This window comes from Paramisgurnus dabryanus, chromosome 18 (genome assembly GCF_030506205.2).
Source record: "Paramisgurnus dabryanus chromosome 18, PD_genome_1.1, whole genome shotgun sequence".
Lineage (NCBI taxonomy): Eukaryota > Metazoa > Chordata > Actinopteri > Cypriniformes > Cobitidae > Paramisgurnus > Paramisgurnus dabryanus.
Genome location: NC_133354.1, coordinates 16,817,259 through 16,836,853, shown reverse-complemented (window position 1 = coordinate 16,836,853; position 19,595 = coordinate 16,817,259). Strand labels below are relative to the sequence as shown.

The following is a 19,595-nucleotide window of genomic DNA, read 5'->3' as shown; positions in this document are numbered from 1 at the left end:
TAAAATACTTTTATGTGACGTGCTGATTATTATTTTTGTTACAAAGAGCTCTATGCCTCCCTCTGCTGTACAACTCCAGTTGATGGAATTGCAAATACATTTAAGAATTGTTCTACCAACTAAAATAATTTTAGAGACACTATTAAAGATTGAAAAATTACAAAGTGTTGCTTTAAAATATCTTTTATGGTAATATTAATAAAAATAAGACAAATATTCAGCTGTTGAACGTTTGTTTATTAATACAAAAACAAATATTTGCACACAAACAAAGATATATTGTAACAAAATTTAAAAATATATAAATTTTCCATAATTATAAACCTTAGTTCCAATGTAGTCTTTTACATTAATACAGTATTTAGCACACCAGGCCCACTGCATATCATATTAAAGACAATGTTGGCAATTTGACATGCTAATTATATGATAAATGTTTATCACATATGGAACAGCGTTGAGTTATCAGTCGATTTGGATTACAGTTTTAAAATAAGTCACAGTCTCAAAGAATCTAAAAACAAACAAACATAAACAATTTACAAAATACAAAAAGATACACAAATGTTAATGCAGAATCCAGTGTCTGTACTCAAAATGTTTATTCGACCATTTCTAAGCACATTTCAGTATTACTTCATGTCTTTTCTTAGCTCATGCATGCAGAGATCATATTTTGTCATACACATCCAATATGATATACTTAACTAAACTTTTTTTTACTCTTCGCATTACTCAGTGCTGCATTCAATGTAGACGCATTTGCAAGGATTCATAACATTTAAGCTTTTTCAAATAATTATTTAAAATTGTACCACTTTTTAGGTTAAATTGATGTTAAGAAAGTCATTTCACACAATTCATATTGATAATTAAATTGTCATACCGCACAACCTACTGCTAAGTCAAGGGTATGAAAATTCTACTTGGCACTTACAAACACATTTGGGCACCTTTATTTATTACAGTTATACAACAAATTACATGGATTATAGAAGCATATGTGTAATTTATTTGCTTGTTTATATTGTCTTACTAGAGCCATAAATGCACAAAATGGAAGCTCCAAGCACAGCAGCTTTTTTGTTATCGGCATTTGACATAAACAAGCTATGTTTTGGGAGCAGCAACTTACCCTCGTTCCTCATAAAGTTTTTATTACTTGTTTGTGCATCCTTAACTGTAAATACAATGTGAACACATTTGGGTATGGAACGGTTATGAAAATGTAAGGCCATGCTGGGTTTTGAGTAACTGAATTTCTGCAATGACTATTAAACAGTGTTATCATTTAGCATTATTTAGTTGATCAAACACTATTGTAATTGATATAGGTGTATATATGCAAATACATAAATGTACTAGCAAACACAAAGCTAACAAAATATATATATGTACAGCTTGCATATCCTGGTAAAAGACGACAGTGTTGAAAGATAAAATCAAGAAAAATGTTTTGGTCAAATTACAAGCATAGCCTTGTAACTTTTAAGACACGTCCATTATAAAGACTCATCTTTGTGTTTTGGAGAATGACTTGGCAGTTTATCAAGTGCTTGATGTCCTCTACATTCAGCATAGGAAAGCAAGGAATCAGGAATATGCATTAGTTTTCACTCCAAATGAAGAATAAAATGAAAACATTCCTGTAAAACCACAATTTATATCATACATTCATATATGGGAAGGAATCATAATAACTCAAATATGATGCTAATTTAAGAAATAACTACAATTTGGATTTAAAGAAAGCATGGTTATGATTGACATCTTTTACTCAGTGAAAACTTTAACACACTTTATTGTACAACAATAACTGTAGGCAGTAATGAGCACCTTAAAACTAACACTAACTTGTTAGTATTAATAAGTAAGAATACTAGAAATGGTGGAGAACAAAGCACCTGTGTAATAATAAAAATAATACTAAAGCAGATGTCAAGCCAGAATATGTCTCTGTGTAATTGGAAGCAACTGGTTCTGCCAAAGTCTCATGAGTAACTTGCAAAAAAAAGTAGTGCACTGTCTGGAAAATAGCACCTACTCACTGGAAAAAAGTATGAGTTTAAATACTAGTACAGTACGTAACAAACATTTAGACAAGAGTGCAATGGCCCCTAAATAAGCAGTGATTAAAAAGCAGTTAAGAGTGAACTATGGTAAAGACATATCAACAACATGACACTGTTTAACGTGAACCATCTGAACGGTTTTAAATCCCTAGTGCCCTTTTCCTATAAATAATCTTAATTATATAAATAAATAGTAAAATTTAGTAGAAATGAATGGTCAATCATTCAATAACCAGAAAGCTGTGTTTTAACCTATAGTAAAACATGCATTACTTAAACTTTCCTTGCTTATGATTTACTGTAGCCTAAGCAAATGTGGACCCGAAACTAATGCTGAAAAATGAAGATGCTACTAATTTCAAAGTGCAACTTATCACCCACTTTTGGGCAAAGGTCAACATATGAATTAAATCACAACAACTTATGGTCCACTAAAATAGTGATGATGACAATTCAGTGAACATTAAATTATGTAAACTTGTGAGTGAATTTGAGTTAACACTGACAGAGAAGAAATATGAAAATCAAAAAGTTATAGCAACAACCTGCGGGGGGCAGTCTGTTTGTAACCAGATTTCACGATCTGAAGACATGCACTGCTCGAACCACATACTGTCGGCAGATGGGACACTCGTTCATGCGTTTCCCACACTTGCTGCATGTGACCATGTGTCCACACTCCAGCAGCACGCAGTCAATGGGGGAGTCCATGCAGATCTTACACAGATTCTCCTCCTGGCCACTGGGCTCAGCTGGGTCAGCTAAAGGAACAATAACAATATGCTTAAGGATATTACCTTACAGGTGCGTTTAGGAATTTTATTGCATATTTAAAGGGACACTACACTTTTTTTTTAAAATATGCTAATTTTCCATCCTGCAAGAGGCGCATTGATATTACGCAGCAGTTGAAAATAGTTCCCTTAGTATCTTTCAATAAAAGGTGGACTATTTTCAGGCACTGTGTAATATCATTGCACCTCCTGCAGCCGTGTTACAGCAGCAAAGCCCTTGATTATTACGCCAGAATGAGAGTATAGTTCCTAACCATATCTGCCTGGAAAATCACAACTTTTAATTTTCTGTCAGTCTTAGTACACAATGGAACTACAGAAGAGTCAAGTTTTAAATAGGAAAAATATTGAAAGTCTTTGGTTATTTCTGAGCGCTATGCTAATGGTCTAATCAGATTCAATGGATTGTGCTAAGCTATGCTAAAAGTGGTAGCGCCAGACCCAAAGATCGGCTGAATGGATTCCAAAACTGTAAAAATCAAATGTTTAACTCTAGGGGAGCTGGAAAATGAGCATATTTTTAAAAAGTTTAAAATAGCATTAAGCAGCACAATATTCACAAAAACGTACCTGCTTCTTTGTTCGTATTTGAAACTGAAAGTAAAAGAAAATGTGAACATATTAATAATATACCAATGTTTAAAAACAATGAAACAATATTCTGCTTATTCAAATAGCAAACACAACCAAGACAAGTACAAGAAGGGCTGTAATAGTAAATAGACCATTGGAAACTGGTAGCCTTTTTGTTACGAACCAAATTTAAAACCACCAATACACGCGGACAGACGTACCCAAGTTGTGAAGGTCTTTCTGATCATTAAAGAGGTGAGTGACCTTCTCCATCAGCTCCCATTTCTCACAGCAGCCCTGGTAGTTCACAAAGTTGCGTGCCAGAATCTCCTTCAGCTGTCGCACGCTGAGTCCTTCGATGTCCTCTACACTTGTCAGGTCAGAAAGGGAAGCTCTTCTGCTGTGCACCAGAGTCTCCTCACTATCTGTGGACTGAGCAAATGCAAATAAATACATCAACAGTTGAGGATCCTTCATTTATATTTCTTGATTCAGACACACAGCGCTAGTTAACTACATAGACTAAAATAAGAAAGGAAAAATACTGCAAATTTAATTTAATTTTATAGTAATTTTCCTTAAAAAGATTTATGATATGTAATGTTTTGACTTTTGTGGTGGTGGTGCTTAAAGAAGATAAGATACAGTTATTGGACAGTTGGCTCAACATTTGGCCATCCTCCCGAGTCCCGACCTATTCCTATTACATACCTCTTCCTCATCATCTTCTTCCTCCCCCTCTTCTTCTTCCTCCCCCTCTTCTTCTTCTTCCTCCCCCACTTCTTCTTCTTCCTCCACCTCTTCTTCTTCCTCCCCCTCTTCTTCTTCCTCCCCCTCTTCTTCTTCCTCCCCCTCTTCTTCTTCTTCTTCCTCCTCCTCCTCTTCTTCCTCCTCTGTAAGAGGCTCAGATTCTACATGGGGAGGCAGGGGAGCCGCAACCAGCTGAGAGCGAGACTCAGCACCGCTGCTGTTGTGGGCAGGCTGTTGAGCCAGCACCAGCTCCACTAGCTCCTCCTTTTCCCGGCACATCTGCGTAGGGATCTCGTGCAGGTGGAGGTAATCCCGGAGGTCCTTCACCTTCAACCGCATCAATTCAGCCCGCTCGAAAAAAGTGCAGTGGAGCCGCTGACAGGTGTGGCACATAAGTGGCCTAAGATCCACCTGCACCGAGCATCGACTGCAGAAGTTGTTTTTGCAGTCCACACAGACATGCTATGAACACAAGAGAGTTATGAGAACAATGAACGGAATGGCGTCAGTCAAATCTGAGATCTAGATTAAAATGTTGATGTTGAATTTGCCTGGACTCAAAGTTGACATTTGACCTAACCTGATTTACAGTGTCAAACTGGCCTCTGCAGGCCTTGCACAAGTGTTCGGGTGGTGCTGGAAGTGGGCTGGAGCCCGACTTTGTGTAGGCCTGGTGCCATGAGCTGCCGTTTTCTTCCACGGTGGCGGTGATGTCCACACAGAGCAAGTTATAACAATAGGTCTGCACAACCCATCCTGTCAATATAACACAGGTATTGATGCTTTTCTATGTGTGTGAATAGGTACAATTGTATGACTCTTTCTATTTACATGTATTTGCTATTAATTAGTTTTTTTTATTACTGGCAGTAGCTAATTTGGCTCTGTAATAATCTAATATCAGATGTATAAACCACTAAGTTATTGAACTCTTAAGACTAGTGCATGAATTAACTTAAAAATAACCATAATTCATTAAAATTAGTCCACATGTTTCCATAAGCTATGCAATTTCATAATAGATCAAACCTGCGATTCACTATAACATTAGACACAGGCTGTGTATACAAGCTCGTGTGAGCAGCCTAGATAGACAGCACTGAACATCACATGCGCGTGCGCCTTCCAACACGCCTATGATGCGCAAAAATTCTTAACGCGCCTATGATGTCCAAAATCCTGTACGTGTTTATGATGTCCAAAATGCTGCATGTTTTTCTGACGCCCAAAAATGCTGTCTAGGTAGGCATCTCCGTAGACTTTGAGATACAGCCATAGACTGAATCTTGCAGCGTACAATAAAAATAACGGAATGCGTTTGAGATCTTACCTACAGGATCCGTTGCAACGTCGTATTACAACAGCCATATTTTATCGGAAACTCAGAGACGGTAAAATACTAAAATAACAACTGCCCGCTGCACAGATATTCATGTGAAATCGCTCTGCAATTCTCCTCACTCAGTAACGCAAGGAGCTGTGACGTCGGAATGTGTAATCACGCGAGAATAGCGTTTGTGACTAGAAGGGATACAGCTACGGCCAAAATCTGGTGAAATCTCGCCGGATGAGCGCTGTTTTCATTCTAATCATCATACCTCCAAACCTAACCATAAACCCAACATTTCATTGCATTTAGGCCGTAGTTGCATCTTTTCTTGCCAGAACCTCTATTTTTCATCCTAACCCTACCCACAAACCCAACATCTCGCGAGATTTTTCCGTAGCTGTATCCCCTCTAGCCAGAACTGAGAATAGCCAGCGCTTACTCTCGTGTGTTTCAGTGGATAGAGTCATCACAGTTATACTGCCATCAGCTGGACTGACAGTGTAGCATTTATTAGTAGACTAGTCAATTGTATTAATTCGACTGTAACATATTATACAATAATTCCTACTATGTTGCTATAGTATTATGTAGGATCATATACTGAATTAAAAGACTGTGGTAAATAATGTAGCATACTAAACTATTTATCATGGTCAGGTTTAAAAACACCACAGTATCTAGGAATACTACAAAATCTTACAAAAGTTTTTATAGTAAATGCTGAAGTGTACTACTGTATTTTGTCATATGCGGATTTCATATCAAAGTTCATATCCCTGCTTTATATATTTCTTAAAACTCTTGTTGGTTTAAATTTTGGTTTTTATTAAAAATTTCTGTTCACCATACAACAGTGTTTCCCAACCAAGGGTTCGGGGCCCACAGGTGGGCCTCAAGATGACTTATAATTAAAAAATTGGACAAAACAAGCATTAAAATAATCAAATATTTAAGACGTTTCTTATTTGTTTGGCCATTTTAGTAGCGAATAAACAAGCTCTAGTTGATTTTATTTGGAAAAAAATTAATGAGTGAGGGGCCTTCAAATATTGTTGTGGGCAACTAGGGGGTCTTGAAGTGAAAAAAGGTTGGGAACCCAGGCCCTACAAGGTAACTTGTCACATGTGATGTTTTATTTATATGCTGTTGGCCTTGTGTATACACTTTACATTTACATCTTTCATTAGTGTTTCTTAACCCACAACAAACTTTCAAGTGGACCCTTAAAATGATATAAGACAATGACTTAAAAAACATTTATAAGATAAAACAAGCATTACAATAAGATAAACCAACTACAATCGAAATGTTGTTTCTTTTTATAACAAAAATACAGACAGTACATCTTTTTATTTACAGTAGCCAAGCTCTAGAATAATGTTTCACCTTTGTACACCAGCAGAGTGCGCTGTTTGCGTTTTTTAAAGATGGGACTTCGTTTACAGCTAGAGAAATTGAGTTATTCAGGGTGAAGGTAGATTTACCTACAGTAGTAAGGTGAGTGAATCAAAAGTGATGACCTCTGCCAGGGTCCTCGAGCACTGTTGTACGCTAATCAGGTTAACTACTGTGCAAATCCTATTTGAGGAGACTGTTGGGTAACAAGTGGATTGTGTCTGACACAGACTGTTGAATACAGTGGATTGTTAGCTTGAAGGCCCCCAATTATTCATATCCTTAAATTTACTATATATATATTTTTTAATAAATCTATTTTTTAGGGATGCACCGATAGGATTTTTTGGGCCGATACCGATTTAAACAGACAACTTCTGTCCGATACCGATGCCGATATTAAACACTTGTATACAATACTATACAGTTGGTCTATTAGCTAGTTTATTTCGGCATCAAATTATTTTTATCTGAACACGGATTGGTTCTAATTAACATTCAACTGACCAACAAAATAAGAGAGGCACAAATTAAGCTAAAACAAATATAATAAGACAACATGACAACCTTCAAAGGTGTTTTTTGCTATTCAGCATTTATTTTATTAACGACATTAACTTATTTTTTATATATAATGGATTTCTTTATGCAGTTAATTATTAAACAATCGGTATCGGCCTTTCTCGTGCTATTGCCGATATGCCGATGGTTTCAAATTCATCAAAAATCGGCCGATAAATATCGGCGGCCGATACATCGGTGCATCACTACTATTTTTATTGATATTTTTCTTTCTCCATTTTCTTTTCTTTTTTCTTCAGCCCCCCTTGAAAGTGTATTGAGGTCCCCTACTGGACCCCAGGCCTCTGGTTAAGAAACACTGGTTTAATAGGTAATGTATTTGTCCGCAACCATAAAATAATCAAGACTGACCTGGATGTGACAGAATTCAGAATAACACTGGATTTTGAAGAAATATGTACTGTATGCTAGCTAATTTTACAATAAAGAAAAAAATACTGAATTTAAGAAAAGAGTTTTATTAATCACAAACGTACTGTTCAAGATTTCACACAGGATTTGTACCGGTCCCAAAGCGATGGGACTTTACATGAATTGATGTGAATGAAATATGTTTCATTTAAAACTCAATAGAGTCTCCAAAACAATCACAAACTCCAAAGAAACTAAAATAATTGAAAACATCTGCACCCAGCCTCCAAAAATCTTTCTCAGGAGTAACAAACAAAAAATAACTGAGGAGCAGAATAATAGTGGAAATGGAGAAAAGGATCTTTTGGCAGTCAGTATTTGGTACAGCTCTCCCTGCTTTTTTGTACACCCTAACAAAACAATTACTTCATTTTCTTGTTCCCCTCACAGTACACCAGTGATTTTTTTGAGATACAGGATTAAATCAGACTCCGGATTTATATATTGAAGTACCTCGCTTTCTAACTTCCTAAAATCAGTTATGGGTATAGCATGAAACTTTTTTCTCCTTCACACTACATTTAGGCACTAATACATAATGGAATATCTACTTCTGCAAATGAATGCACAACAATAGGTCTATTTACAAAGAAAAGAGATTATTTCATATGAGATATGCGTATAAAATGTGTCAAACAGGGGGTGAATGTTATCATTCCTCTCAAACACCTGTTTTATTTTTTAATATTGACTTAATTTGATTGCAATAAATATGAATTAGATTTATGAACAGCTGCAGCATTTAAGGATTGAAAACATAAATGTCAATAAGAAAATTTTCTGCTTTCAATGACATCACAGAGTTTTAATAGCATTGTGGTGCTATAGTGTTAAAAGCATGTGTGGTTACTGTACTGCAGTAATCCAACAATTTCACGGCAATTTCGTGGATTACATGATTTTACTGCAGAGGAAGGCACTTAAGAGGAATGATTCATGGTTCTTTACAAAAGTTAGCTGAGTACATGGCAGGTTAAAGAAAATACAATAACTATATCACTGAGTTCAGCTATGATTGTACTCTTAACACCTTAAATAGGTTAAGGTTATGCACGAATAGTCAAATATGTCCATAATCACTGCTATGAAAGAAAAGGCAGATCCCCTCTCTACCAAGACCAAATGTTTATCATGGAAAGAGCGTCATATTTGCCTCATTCAGAAATGCCAATGTTTTGTTAAACTAAAGCACAGTGTAGCTCACAGTGGCTCTATATACAACCAGTACAGTTAAACCCCACAAATAATCCCTGTTATAATCAAAAGTAACATGGAGAGTGTCTATCACTCATATAAGAAAAAGAAAAGACACAGAAAAAAAACAACGATAATAAACAACCTAAACAGTATATTCACTATATACAAGATAAACAGTTAGCATAGAAGGACACTTAAAATAAAGGATACGCAGCACTGGTCTTTAAAATTTTCCAGCTTTTTGCTGGTGTTTATCCAGTGATACTCGCAGTCTAAGACTATCTACACACATAAACATGGAACGTCGTATCACTCTTTTTAAAATCCCAGCAGTATAGTAAGTACATAAGACCTATGATTGGAGTCGGTGTAGCTGGATATGCTTTTGAAAGAAATCTACACGCCGAATGGTCTTTTGGGATGTTAAATGACTAAAACTGAGGATGCAAAGTGACAAAAGTGGTTGCTTATTTTCTCACAACCGAACAAGTTAAAAAAAAATGTTAGTTAGTATTTTACAAACATTTATAAAAGTAAACCATTTTTCTATAGGCATTTTAAAATATATTCCATCAAAAATAGTTTGACAAATTTAGCTAGTACAAAACAAATGTTTTAGAAAGTTAAAAACGAAATTTTACAACTAACAAGACGCTACAGCTACCAAAGGGAAAACAAGAAACTTCTAGTGTCTTTAAAAAGTGATCAGAAATTTGCGATTTATTTGTCACCTTTGGCAAAATACGATTGATGTCGTAGCAAACGTGCCGTGAAGCAAAGGCACGTGCTGTAGTAGCGTCAGCCTTCATGTCTTTTATGTGTGGGGATTTGTGTCTGCGAGGTATATCGCCAATAACTTTCTATGTAATTCTGTATCCCTCAGATGACAAATGAGGATTTGTGCCGGAAATCCCCCTGAAAGAGAAGATTGAGTAAAGGAGGTTAAACAATCCCGTCTTAAATCACAAAATATCCATGAGATTTCTTAAGCCCTTGAAAGGCTTAATAAAAAAAATCCCCTTCATTTTCTTACCTCATCCTCTGTTCTCACATAGTCCACTCCATCTCCTTTTGCTGGAGCTTTGTAACTGAGGGGGAAAAGTTATTTGAACTTTAATATATATAATATTGAAGGACAAAATCAAACAAGATCATTAAAAGTTATTTAGTTATTTATTTACTCCAAATATGATTCCATATACAGTAAGTGTAAAATCTGTTTCCATTTAAAGGGACACTCCACTTTAAAAAAAAATATACTTATTTTTCAACTCCCCTAGAGTTAAACATTAGATTTTTACCTTTTTGGAATCCATTCAGCTTGGGGTCTGGTGCTAGCACATTTAGCATAGCTTAGCACAATCCATTGAATCTGATTAGACCATTAGCATTGCGCAAAAAATAACCAAAGAGTTTGGATATTTTTCCTATTTAAAACTTGACTCAATGATAGGAGGCGCAATGAATTTCAATGGCAGGGGACTGTTTTCGGGCAGTGCGTATCACTACGCCTGCTGCAGCCATGTTACAGCAGCAAAGTCCTTGATTATTACGCCAGAATGAGAGTATAGTTCCTAGCCATATCTGCCTAGAAAATCACAACTTTTAATTTTCCATTGGTCTTAGTACATGATGTAACTACAGAAGAGTCAAGTTTTAAATAAGAAAAATATCCATACTCTTTGGTTATTTTTTAGCGCAATGCTAATGGTCTAATCCAGGGGTTCTCAAAGTTTACATTCAAAGGTCCAAATCTGAATTCTCATCATTTTCATAGGTCCGGAAAAACTTTATGTAAATCATTTCTTTATATAACAAATCAACACAAATAGTTTGGGAAAAACATAAGTGTATTTTGCATTTAAAGTAAAAAAAATTTTTTAAACATAAACACAAGAAATATGCCAAAAGTAACTAGGTGCAAAATACAGAGCAACCTAATTAGAAAAATGGCACAGATTGTTCTCCATCAGATGCATAAACCATGGCAAAAAAGTGTGGTTGGTATGCAGAGACACTGACCAAAATTAGGGGTGCACCTATAAATTGGCTGATGATGCTTGCTGCTTCTCAAGGAATTAATGTGAAATGCCGCTACATCCAAAAGCCAGGGGGCGCTCTCGTGACGTGCAGAAACTTAATATGCGCTGCAGCTGAAGAACCAGACACACGCAGCTCCAGGAAATGTCTTAAGGATATATTTATATTGCTGTTTTTCAAACCTCTTCAGGTATTTTCATGATAATAAAGAATATGTATAAAGATTATGTTTGACGAGTGTTGCTTTTTCAAATGCATGTTTTAAACGACTCAAACCAACAGTGATTTCAGATTGATAAGGACTTACTGATCAAAAGCCGTAGTACATGAAGTAGCTGTGCATAATATCTGGGTGTGATAGCTACAGCGTCACACAGGACATTTTTAAATAACTCGTTTTATTTTCGGATCAGGAATACTCTTAAATATAAAAAGGAAAAAAACTAAACGAATGGTTTACAAGTTTAATATGCATTTGTAAAATAGCAAATGCACACATTTAATCAATCACATAGAAATGAATGCACTTGTAATATGAAGTGGACGCGGGTCCGGATCAAGTTCCCGTCGGGTCCGGATCCGGACCGGAGTCCGGACTTTGAGAACCCCTGGTCTAATCAGATTCAATGGATTGTGCTAAGCTATGATAAAAGTGCTAGCGCCAGACCCGTAGATCAGCTGAATGGATTCCGAAACGGTAAGAATCAAATGTTTAACTCTAGGGGAGCTGGAAAATGATAATATTTTCAAAAAAAAGTGGAATGTCCCTTTAAAATGTTATTTTGAGATAAAACAAAAAATGCTTTGTTTTGTAATGAAACGAAAAGCTGTTAGTGGGTGTGCACACCAAAGCTTTTAAACACGACTGAAACGGCAGGCGGACGCCGACTGCCAGCATTTTTTCAGCCAACTGCCAGTTTTCAGCTGAGTGCTTTGGTTGCTGTGATACTTCTGCTTTGTTTATCAGTCGTTGTACGATGCACAAGTTGGTTGTTGTGATGTTTATCCCGACCCTCCTTCACTGTGATTGGACGGCCGAGTGAGAACTGACATTGACGAGCTGAGCTTTTCACCCAAAGTTGAATATATTCAGTGTGAAAAAAAAACCACACCAGCTGCTGGCTTTTTCAAAACCGCGGCAACAATTGAAAACATACACCAGCCGCCGGCGTAAAAGCTTTGGTGTGCACGCCCCCTAAAACAACGAACAGCTGTCTTCCACTTACTTGTTTCCCGTCTGCTTCTGGCTGCTGAAGTAGCCTCGCTTGTAGGCACAGCAGATGCCTACTGTTATACACAAAAGTACAACCACCACAACCAGTACACCCAAGACGATTCCAGCGATGTTTATGTCATCTAGAAAATAAGAGACATGTGAGCAAAGGCTTTGAGGTGTTTGTGTTTGAAAACGCTGATAAAAAATACTTACAAACTTCCATCTTCTGTGGCGCACATTCAGAGAACCCAGCCTCATTTTTGGCTCTGCAATAATACTCCCCGGCGTCCTCCTTTCTGACGACACTGAATGTCTGCGGAGCATAAATTACAGTGATGTCAGTCACCGAACGGTCGAAGTCTGAAACGTTTTGACTGTGACGCAAAGTAAGCTAGAGATCTGAATCATTGTGCTAGCTGCACAGTAAATCAACGATCCCTGCAGACATTGTGTCCTTAAGTGGAAAAGTGTCTCTAGTGAAATGCAGGCAGGTCAAACTTTAAAAAGTGGTGTGAAGGTTGACGAGGGCACCGGGTACAAATGGCGGAGAATGGCACTCTGGAATGTGCAAATGAGGGCAGCAGATTCCCTTCATGGCCTGGCCCATCGCACATCAACTGGCTCCCTAAAATATCCTCATCGCCGTGCCTCCACACCTCTTTTTCTGCATCTGCACGCTCCCCCCAAACACTCACCAGAGTTCCCTTCTCTCGGTTCAGGGTGTAGCTTGAGTTGAAGAACTTTGGGCTGCTTTTGGGGTCAGACGGGACTTCCTCCTTGTTGCGGAACCACTGGTAATGGGATTTAGGGAAACCGTCATCCTCCTCGCAGTGCAGCTCTGCAGATTTGCCCACCGGCACCGACTTGGGTACTGAGCATCTGGGCACTACGGGCTTCACTACGTGTCACACAAAAGAAGCCATCTTAATATACTTGAACAGACCATGTTGGAGCATCCTCTCACACATCTATGGTACCATAGTTCAAGACTGCAAGCATCCTGGCCAACTGACCATTCTGCTCGTTCCCCTTTTAGATCCCTGATTAAACTCATATGCAGTTTCAGAGGTTTCCTCATATAGCCCCCGGCACGCCCTGCAGCTGAGGCAGGGCAGAAAGCATCCTCAAATGTGCGCCAAGGGTGGGCGAGTTGACTCGCCGCTTCTCAAATTACGTTGCAGTTGGTATGACAAACAATGCTTTACAAAAAAACTTGAAAACAACTAAATCACCCGCAACGTGACAAATTTACGTCTTATTTCTAATTTCAGCACAATAAATTTGTTTAAAGTATCTGTAGCTATATTACCTCTTACAACAAGTGATATCAGAATCTCATCGAAGGATTTTTGGTCATTGGGGGCAGAGACCTCACACCGGTAATCTGCGGTGTCGGCCCTTGTCGCATTTAAAATCACTAAAGATGCAGGTTGTCGAATACGTGCTCTTCTCTCCAAGTCCCCTGGAAAAAACAGATCTTAATTCAAATGCTAACTGTATATGTTTTATGGCTGATGGTGCTGTGTTGGGTATAGGTTACCTGCTATTTCATTATTAAAATATACATAGCTGGGCTCTCCGTTCTTAATCTTCTTCCATTCTATTCTGGGTTCTCGAGTGGCGATGGACTCTATCATGCAAGACAGCTCGATTGCTGTATGAGGAAACAAAAATAAAAAAAGCTTAATGTTACCATCATAGTAATGCACAGCTTATTACTATTTTACTATATTTATTTCCTTACATTCAAACTCATTGACCCATGGTTTATTGTTTTCCGTCTTCAGGATTACTGCCAAAGTGCCTGCAATGAGAAGAGATAAACAACATCAGTTTTTTGTTGAAATAACTTAATTGGCCGCTGACATTTTAAGCACGTTGTTTCCTGAACCGAGACACACGTGACGGTGCTTCTGCTGAACTCTTCGAAACATTCCCGAAACTCAATTAACAGGCGAGTTCAACGTCCAACCCCTCTGCCCTGACAGCACACATTCTTCGCATCCCTGCGAGCCGTGAACGGATATGTTACAATCCATTTTTAGTTTCACTTTCACAACAAACGTGTCCTGATGTGAATCATCATGCCACGGATAATTGTGTAGACTGATGAGCGGTGTTACGAATGCTTTGTTACGAATAAAGGTGAATGCCAGTGTGTGGCTTTAATAGCATGTAGGGGCATGTGAAGTTTAGCGTATGCTTGTTAAATCAAAAAGGTCAGTGGTGAAGTTCATACTATATTTAGTATTATAATGTCTCTTTGCTTTTTTCCAACGTCAGGAAAATGTGTAAATTCATTTGCATCTGGTGAGCTAGTAAATCGGGTCATGGTGAAGATAATAGTGACTCTTGCTATATGTCAGATACTGTATGTATAACAGATTATACATCTCCTATCTAAACATGTAAAATGGCTCCTAGTCTATTTGCAACCTCTGACTGTGATGAAAAGTGAAACGTCCAATTAAAAATAACTGCGGCGGGTGAAATTGCAAAAATGGTGCAAACAATATCCAAACGCAAGCGCTTATGACAGCACTATGAAGCCACAATATTTGCGCTTTTAAGGAGATTAGGCTTATAAATGGCTTATGCTGTACTTGTCCCCGTATATTTAGCTAGAATAGAAAAAGTATTTTAACATCGAGGAAAACTACATGCTTGACCTTTCAAGCATTTACCACCTGGGTATGGCATGAATAAGCGGCTATTGAGAGTAACAGCTAGATGACTATTCACAACTACTAATATAGTCAAGAACAAGTTTAACATAATTTAACTTCATAAACATAATTAAATATAGACAAAAAGAAACCGATATCAAACAGAATTGCAATATTCACAAAGGCAATAGATTCAAGCCACTGGAATTTTAATGCCTCTGTGATTGCGCTTAGTATAATTTTTATGAATATTTGATGGTTGCATTGTGGGACGAGGCTCTCGAGAAAGCATCTAACACAAAACAAGGCTGGTCGTACAACAGAACAACAAGCTTGACAACAAATTTGACACAGAAACCACATCAGTGCACTCACTGACACACAAATATGCAAAAAAAGACATACATTAGGGCAGTGTATTGGCAACAAATTCGCGATACAATACGCATCATGATGCATGGGTTGTGATGCAATATGTTGTGATACATTGCGATGCGGTACAGCGTGACAATAATATATTAAGATATTTCTTGTTTTAGGAATATATTACTGTAGGTTATACTTTTAGGAAAGCTGCCATTGAGAACACACCACTATATGCAAACCTTTGCAAACAAAATTGTGGCATGGCCCTATAGTACTTCCTGTCACTGTTTAAGTTCAGAGATAAGAAGAATGGTATATAGTGGTCGGGATGTAAACTTTAAATGAAACAACTGCTATGAATCTTGTATCGATTGATTGATTTTTATGTAACAAATATCAGTATTGCTTTTTTGTTTAGTTACATGTATCGATATTTTCTTATACCTCTAATAAACAATAAGCATCATATCTGCTTTGATTATTTAATGCAACATCAATGCAAAACAGAGACATGTAACCTGCTTCCCTCTTGTGTTTTTGTTTCAGATGAGAACGCACTTTCAATAAAAACAGTTCATTTTTTTATTCACCGGCATCATTTTAATAAGCGGCAGGAAAAACTAAGTCTATTTATGATGGATGTTAATAATTTGTCAAATGTGACCCTGCCTTTGAAAACTAAGCTAAAGTTTCAAAAATGAGAGCATCAAAGTTTAATTTCAATGATTATTTTCACTATGATTTCAATTACTCAGTCAATATTAAAGAGCACCAATTATCCGATTCACGATTTTACATTTCCTTTGGTGTGTAAGTGTGTATTAGTGCATGTTAACGTTAATATGTTAAAAGGTACAAACCCCAAAGTAAACAATGCCACGAGTAGAGATGCAACTATTAAAAGGTTTCACTATTAACTGTGCTTTAAAATGTCACTGTTAAATAATCGTAAAGCGTGTTTCTGTTTCACGCATGCACACACAAACACACACAAACTTCTAAAACAACAAGTCTGGTGGTGGTGGTCTATGACTTTTGCACAATACTGTATAAACATTGTATTACGCTGGATTTCCACCAATTGACTTATGGAGCCATAACTGCGTTATGGCTCCGCACTCCGCCAATACCCACCAGTTCCGAATTTGTTGCAGAGCGGCTGCGTGCTGAAGTGACGAGGACCCATGAGGTCTCGCAAATTCACGTAATGATCGCGCGATATCTAGTTCTTTCTCGCCCATTATGTAGTTTATATTACATAAACAAAATAACACAGTTTTTTTAAGCAACGTAATAGGTGCTCTTTAAGGACATCATATTTTTACAGAATGTTCATTACATTTTATAGCCAGGGAGGGTTAGAGATGCCGACTGCTTTCAGACAAAGGGTGGGAATTAGGACCTGGCAACACAATATTATTACTATATCTGGGTCACGATATGATAACATTGCAAATCTTTGTTTAGTGTACAGTTATTCAAAAATATAATTTATTGTGACCTTTAACTCCTTTGTTTCTCTTTCTTCTGCATTAGACCTTTGTTCTTAATGCATTATATTCTTAACTCATGCCAAATATTGATTCTAGTGAAACATAAATATTAACCTAATGCTACAGTACATGTTGTCTAGTGCTTAGAGACACCTCAGTTATGTCCTCATTATTTACTTTTGTAGCTTGAAAGATTGTAACTAAATATAGTTTTTAGTTCAGAGGTTTTGGGAAGAGCTGCTGACCACAGTTCTTTGGCATAATGGTACAGGATACAGGATGTGTCTAATACCTCACACACATGCATGCTTACATCCTTTAATGTGATATCTAACCCAATGTCAGCAGATGGAGGATACAGAGGCCATTAGTGTAGTCAAGCCTGCCCCTTTGAAACCTGGAAAGTAACTGTGTAAAGTAAGGTAGGTGAGTCTTCCCCCTTGTCTCTTTTATGTTTGCCACATCCATTCCTCTGATATGTTGGTTAAACAACAGCATTACCAAATTACAGCCTGCGTTGTTAACATTATGATATCTAAACACACAGCTCACCATTCTGTGGAATGTCTGTCCTGTCGGGCAATGTCTCTAAGGTCTAATGCTTTTGTGGGATAACTGACGCCGTAAACAAGGCAGGTACTCTATGACCTACATATCCTGGACTATCTGTTCCTGTTAGGAAAGCACAGCTGGATGAGTTGTGACAATCCGAGTCTGAGCTTTATTCTTCCACTTCTTCCTTTTAGGGGCAAACTGTTGGTTATCTCCAGTAATCTTAGTGTAATGCCCTGGTAAAATCCTAGTCATTATAGAACTGACTAATACGAATGACTTATCTTTCCCTGACTTCCCTCCCTCCATAATTTTCAAATCTACACAATGAATCTGCGTAATCAGTGATAAGGCATTTTACGCACTTGGAAAAGTCAGGAAAAACCCTGCATCCCAAACCGCCTACTTCCATACTATGTAGTAGGCGAAAAGCACTAGGCGAAGCGAGTGCTATTTCCGAATTCATACACTCTTAAAAATATTTAACCCAGGGCTGGGTAACTATAGGACAGAACACATTTCTGGGTTAAAATTACCCAAATAATGGGTTGTTTTAACCCAACTGCTGGGATATTGTTAATAGACCATGTTGAAACAACCCAGCAGTTGGGTTAAAAACAAACAACCCAATATTTTTTAGAGTGTATAGTTTTCAAAAAACAGTAGGCGAAAAGTACCTGGATAACCAACCACTTCTGGCAAGACCCTGAAGTGTTAATTCGATGGATCCTTTACTATCCAGGGAGAGGAGTTATCCAACAAAAAAAATAAATCAAAAGTTGTAACGCGGCACCATCCAAATACATATAGCCCTCTCCCATGTGGTTAAATTGCACTTGTTTAACGTTATTCCAGTTAACTACTGGACTTCTTGTAATGACAACATATGTCACGTTGTCATTCAATCCATATTCCTACTATAGAGCACCTCATCATCATGAAATGATATATATAGTACCTCAGGGCTCAACGCAAAAAAAAATTTCTACTGGCCCGGTCTGGCCAGTGGTTCAGGTTTTCACTTGCCCTGCAAAAATTTTCACTGGCCCCACCAAAAAATATTTTTGTGTCACACATTAAAAATAATAATTCAAAAGTCAAAGATAATTGTACACATTTTATTCATCATTAGCCTGTCAGGGCTATGGCCTCAGATATTTCAGCATAAAAACTGCACAAAAGATAAATGAAATCTTGTTGCAAGAACGTTAATTAACCCATATTACTAAAACAGTGTTACTAGGCGAAAGCAGTTAAAAGCATTTTAAACAAATAGTGGAGCATTTAGCGGACTTATTTTGTTAACGCCAGCGGATTTTTTTTTACGTTGCCAGCCAGCGCATGCATTTTTATGATTTTCAAGTTTAATGCTGATCCCTCTGCTTTCAAACAAAATACAGTTTCATTCCATCTTCATTTTTATTCATCACCTCTCAAATATGGGTGGGTTTTAAGGATGTTTGTTAGAGATCAGATAATATCAGTGAATGCTCCAGTGTTTTATAAGTTGGGTAAGCCGGCCACCTAGTGGGTAATAGCGGAAATGTAGATTGCCTTAAACTCATCATTGGTGGGGAAAGAGTTAACTATTAGTAAAGACATTAAACCAAATATTTCTTACCTCCAACATGCAATATCTGTGTGGTACTGAGATCTTACATGAACTCTGTTTTTATTTTGTTTAAGCAAGTCAATACACCGTTCGAATGACACAATGGCTGTTCATTCTTGATGACGTGATATGCTGTGTTGATATGTATTTCGAGGCACTGGAAATTCTCCTCATTCATACCTCTTGCCATTAAGTTCAGTGGACCAGATGAAGCGTTATCAGACTTTTCTCATGGGCTTCGACGTTTTGTTTGCGGTAGTTGGTGGTCCTAATGAAAAAATACCTGTCCGCTATCCCTGGAAATTGACGGAGAACCGGTCAAAACATCGCATCGTTTCTTTCGTCGTGTTCTATTTAAGTAAATGTATGCTTCCGATATGCTAAAAAAAGTTTACGTTTGGCCTTATAATCGGAGGGCGCCGGCGCCTCCGCCATCTTAACGTATTTTTGCTCTAACTTCCTACTACCAGCTGAGTTTCACGCAAAACATGCAACAGTCACCACAACAACCAATAAGGTAAGAGAAACTTTATGCTATTGCTAAGA

The 19,595-nt window shown here is 37.4% G+C and overlaps 2 protein-coding genes across 4 annotated transcripts in view; both read right to left on the bottom strand.

Annotated features, from left to right (window-relative positions):
- Positions 1-808: 808 nt before the first annotated feature.
- LOC135776326 (E3 ubiquitin-protein ligase rififylin) lies at positions 809-5,663 on the bottom strand. Of its 2 annotated transcripts, XM_065286963.1 has the most exons (7): positions 5,520-5,663; positions 4,770-4,945; positions 4,151-4,651; positions 3,661-3,871; positions 3,437-3,460; positions 2,618-2,833; positions 809-1,566 (listed from the first exon to the last, which is right to left on the bottom strand). In XM_065286963.1, exons 3-6 carry the CDS (start codon positions 4,580-4,582, stop codon positions 2,649-2,651), a joined length of 852 nt encoding a protein of 283 aa, XP_065143035.1. In that variant the 5' UTR covers positions 4,583-4,651; positions 4,770-4,945; positions 5,520-5,663; the 3' UTR covers positions 809-1,566; positions 2,618-2,648. The 2 variants fall into 2 exon arrangements, with proteins under 2 accessions (XP_065143035.1, XP_065143034.1); XM_065286962.1 differs by having other exon boundaries at positions 809-2,833.
- A 2,275-nt stretch (positions 5,664-7,938) lies between these two features.
- The window catches only part of jam3b (junctional adhesion molecule 3b), a 74,114-nt gene continuing 62,457 nt past the window's right edge, over positions 7,939-19,595 (bottom strand). For both annotated transcript variants that reach the window (XM_065286960.2, XM_065286959.2), the window contains exons 2-9: positions 14,105-14,164; positions 13,901-14,014; positions 13,670-13,822; positions 13,056-13,258; positions 12,574-12,673; positions 12,371-12,500; positions 10,138-10,192; positions 7,939-10,019 (exon numbers count right to left, since the gene is read on the bottom strand). In XM_065286960.2, coding sequence (XP_065143032.1) covers positions 9,984-10,019; positions 10,138-10,192; positions 12,371-12,500; positions 12,574-12,673; positions 13,056-13,258; positions 13,670-13,822; positions 13,901-13,997 — 774 coding nt within the window. In that variant the 5' untranslated portion in view covers positions 13,998-14,014; positions 14,105-14,164 and the 3' untranslated portion in view covers positions 7,939-9,983. The remainder of the gene's footprint in view (positions 10,020-10,137; positions 10,193-12,370; positions 12,501-12,573; positions 12,674-13,055; positions 13,259-13,669; positions 13,823-13,900; positions 14,015-14,104; positions 14,165-19,595) is intronic.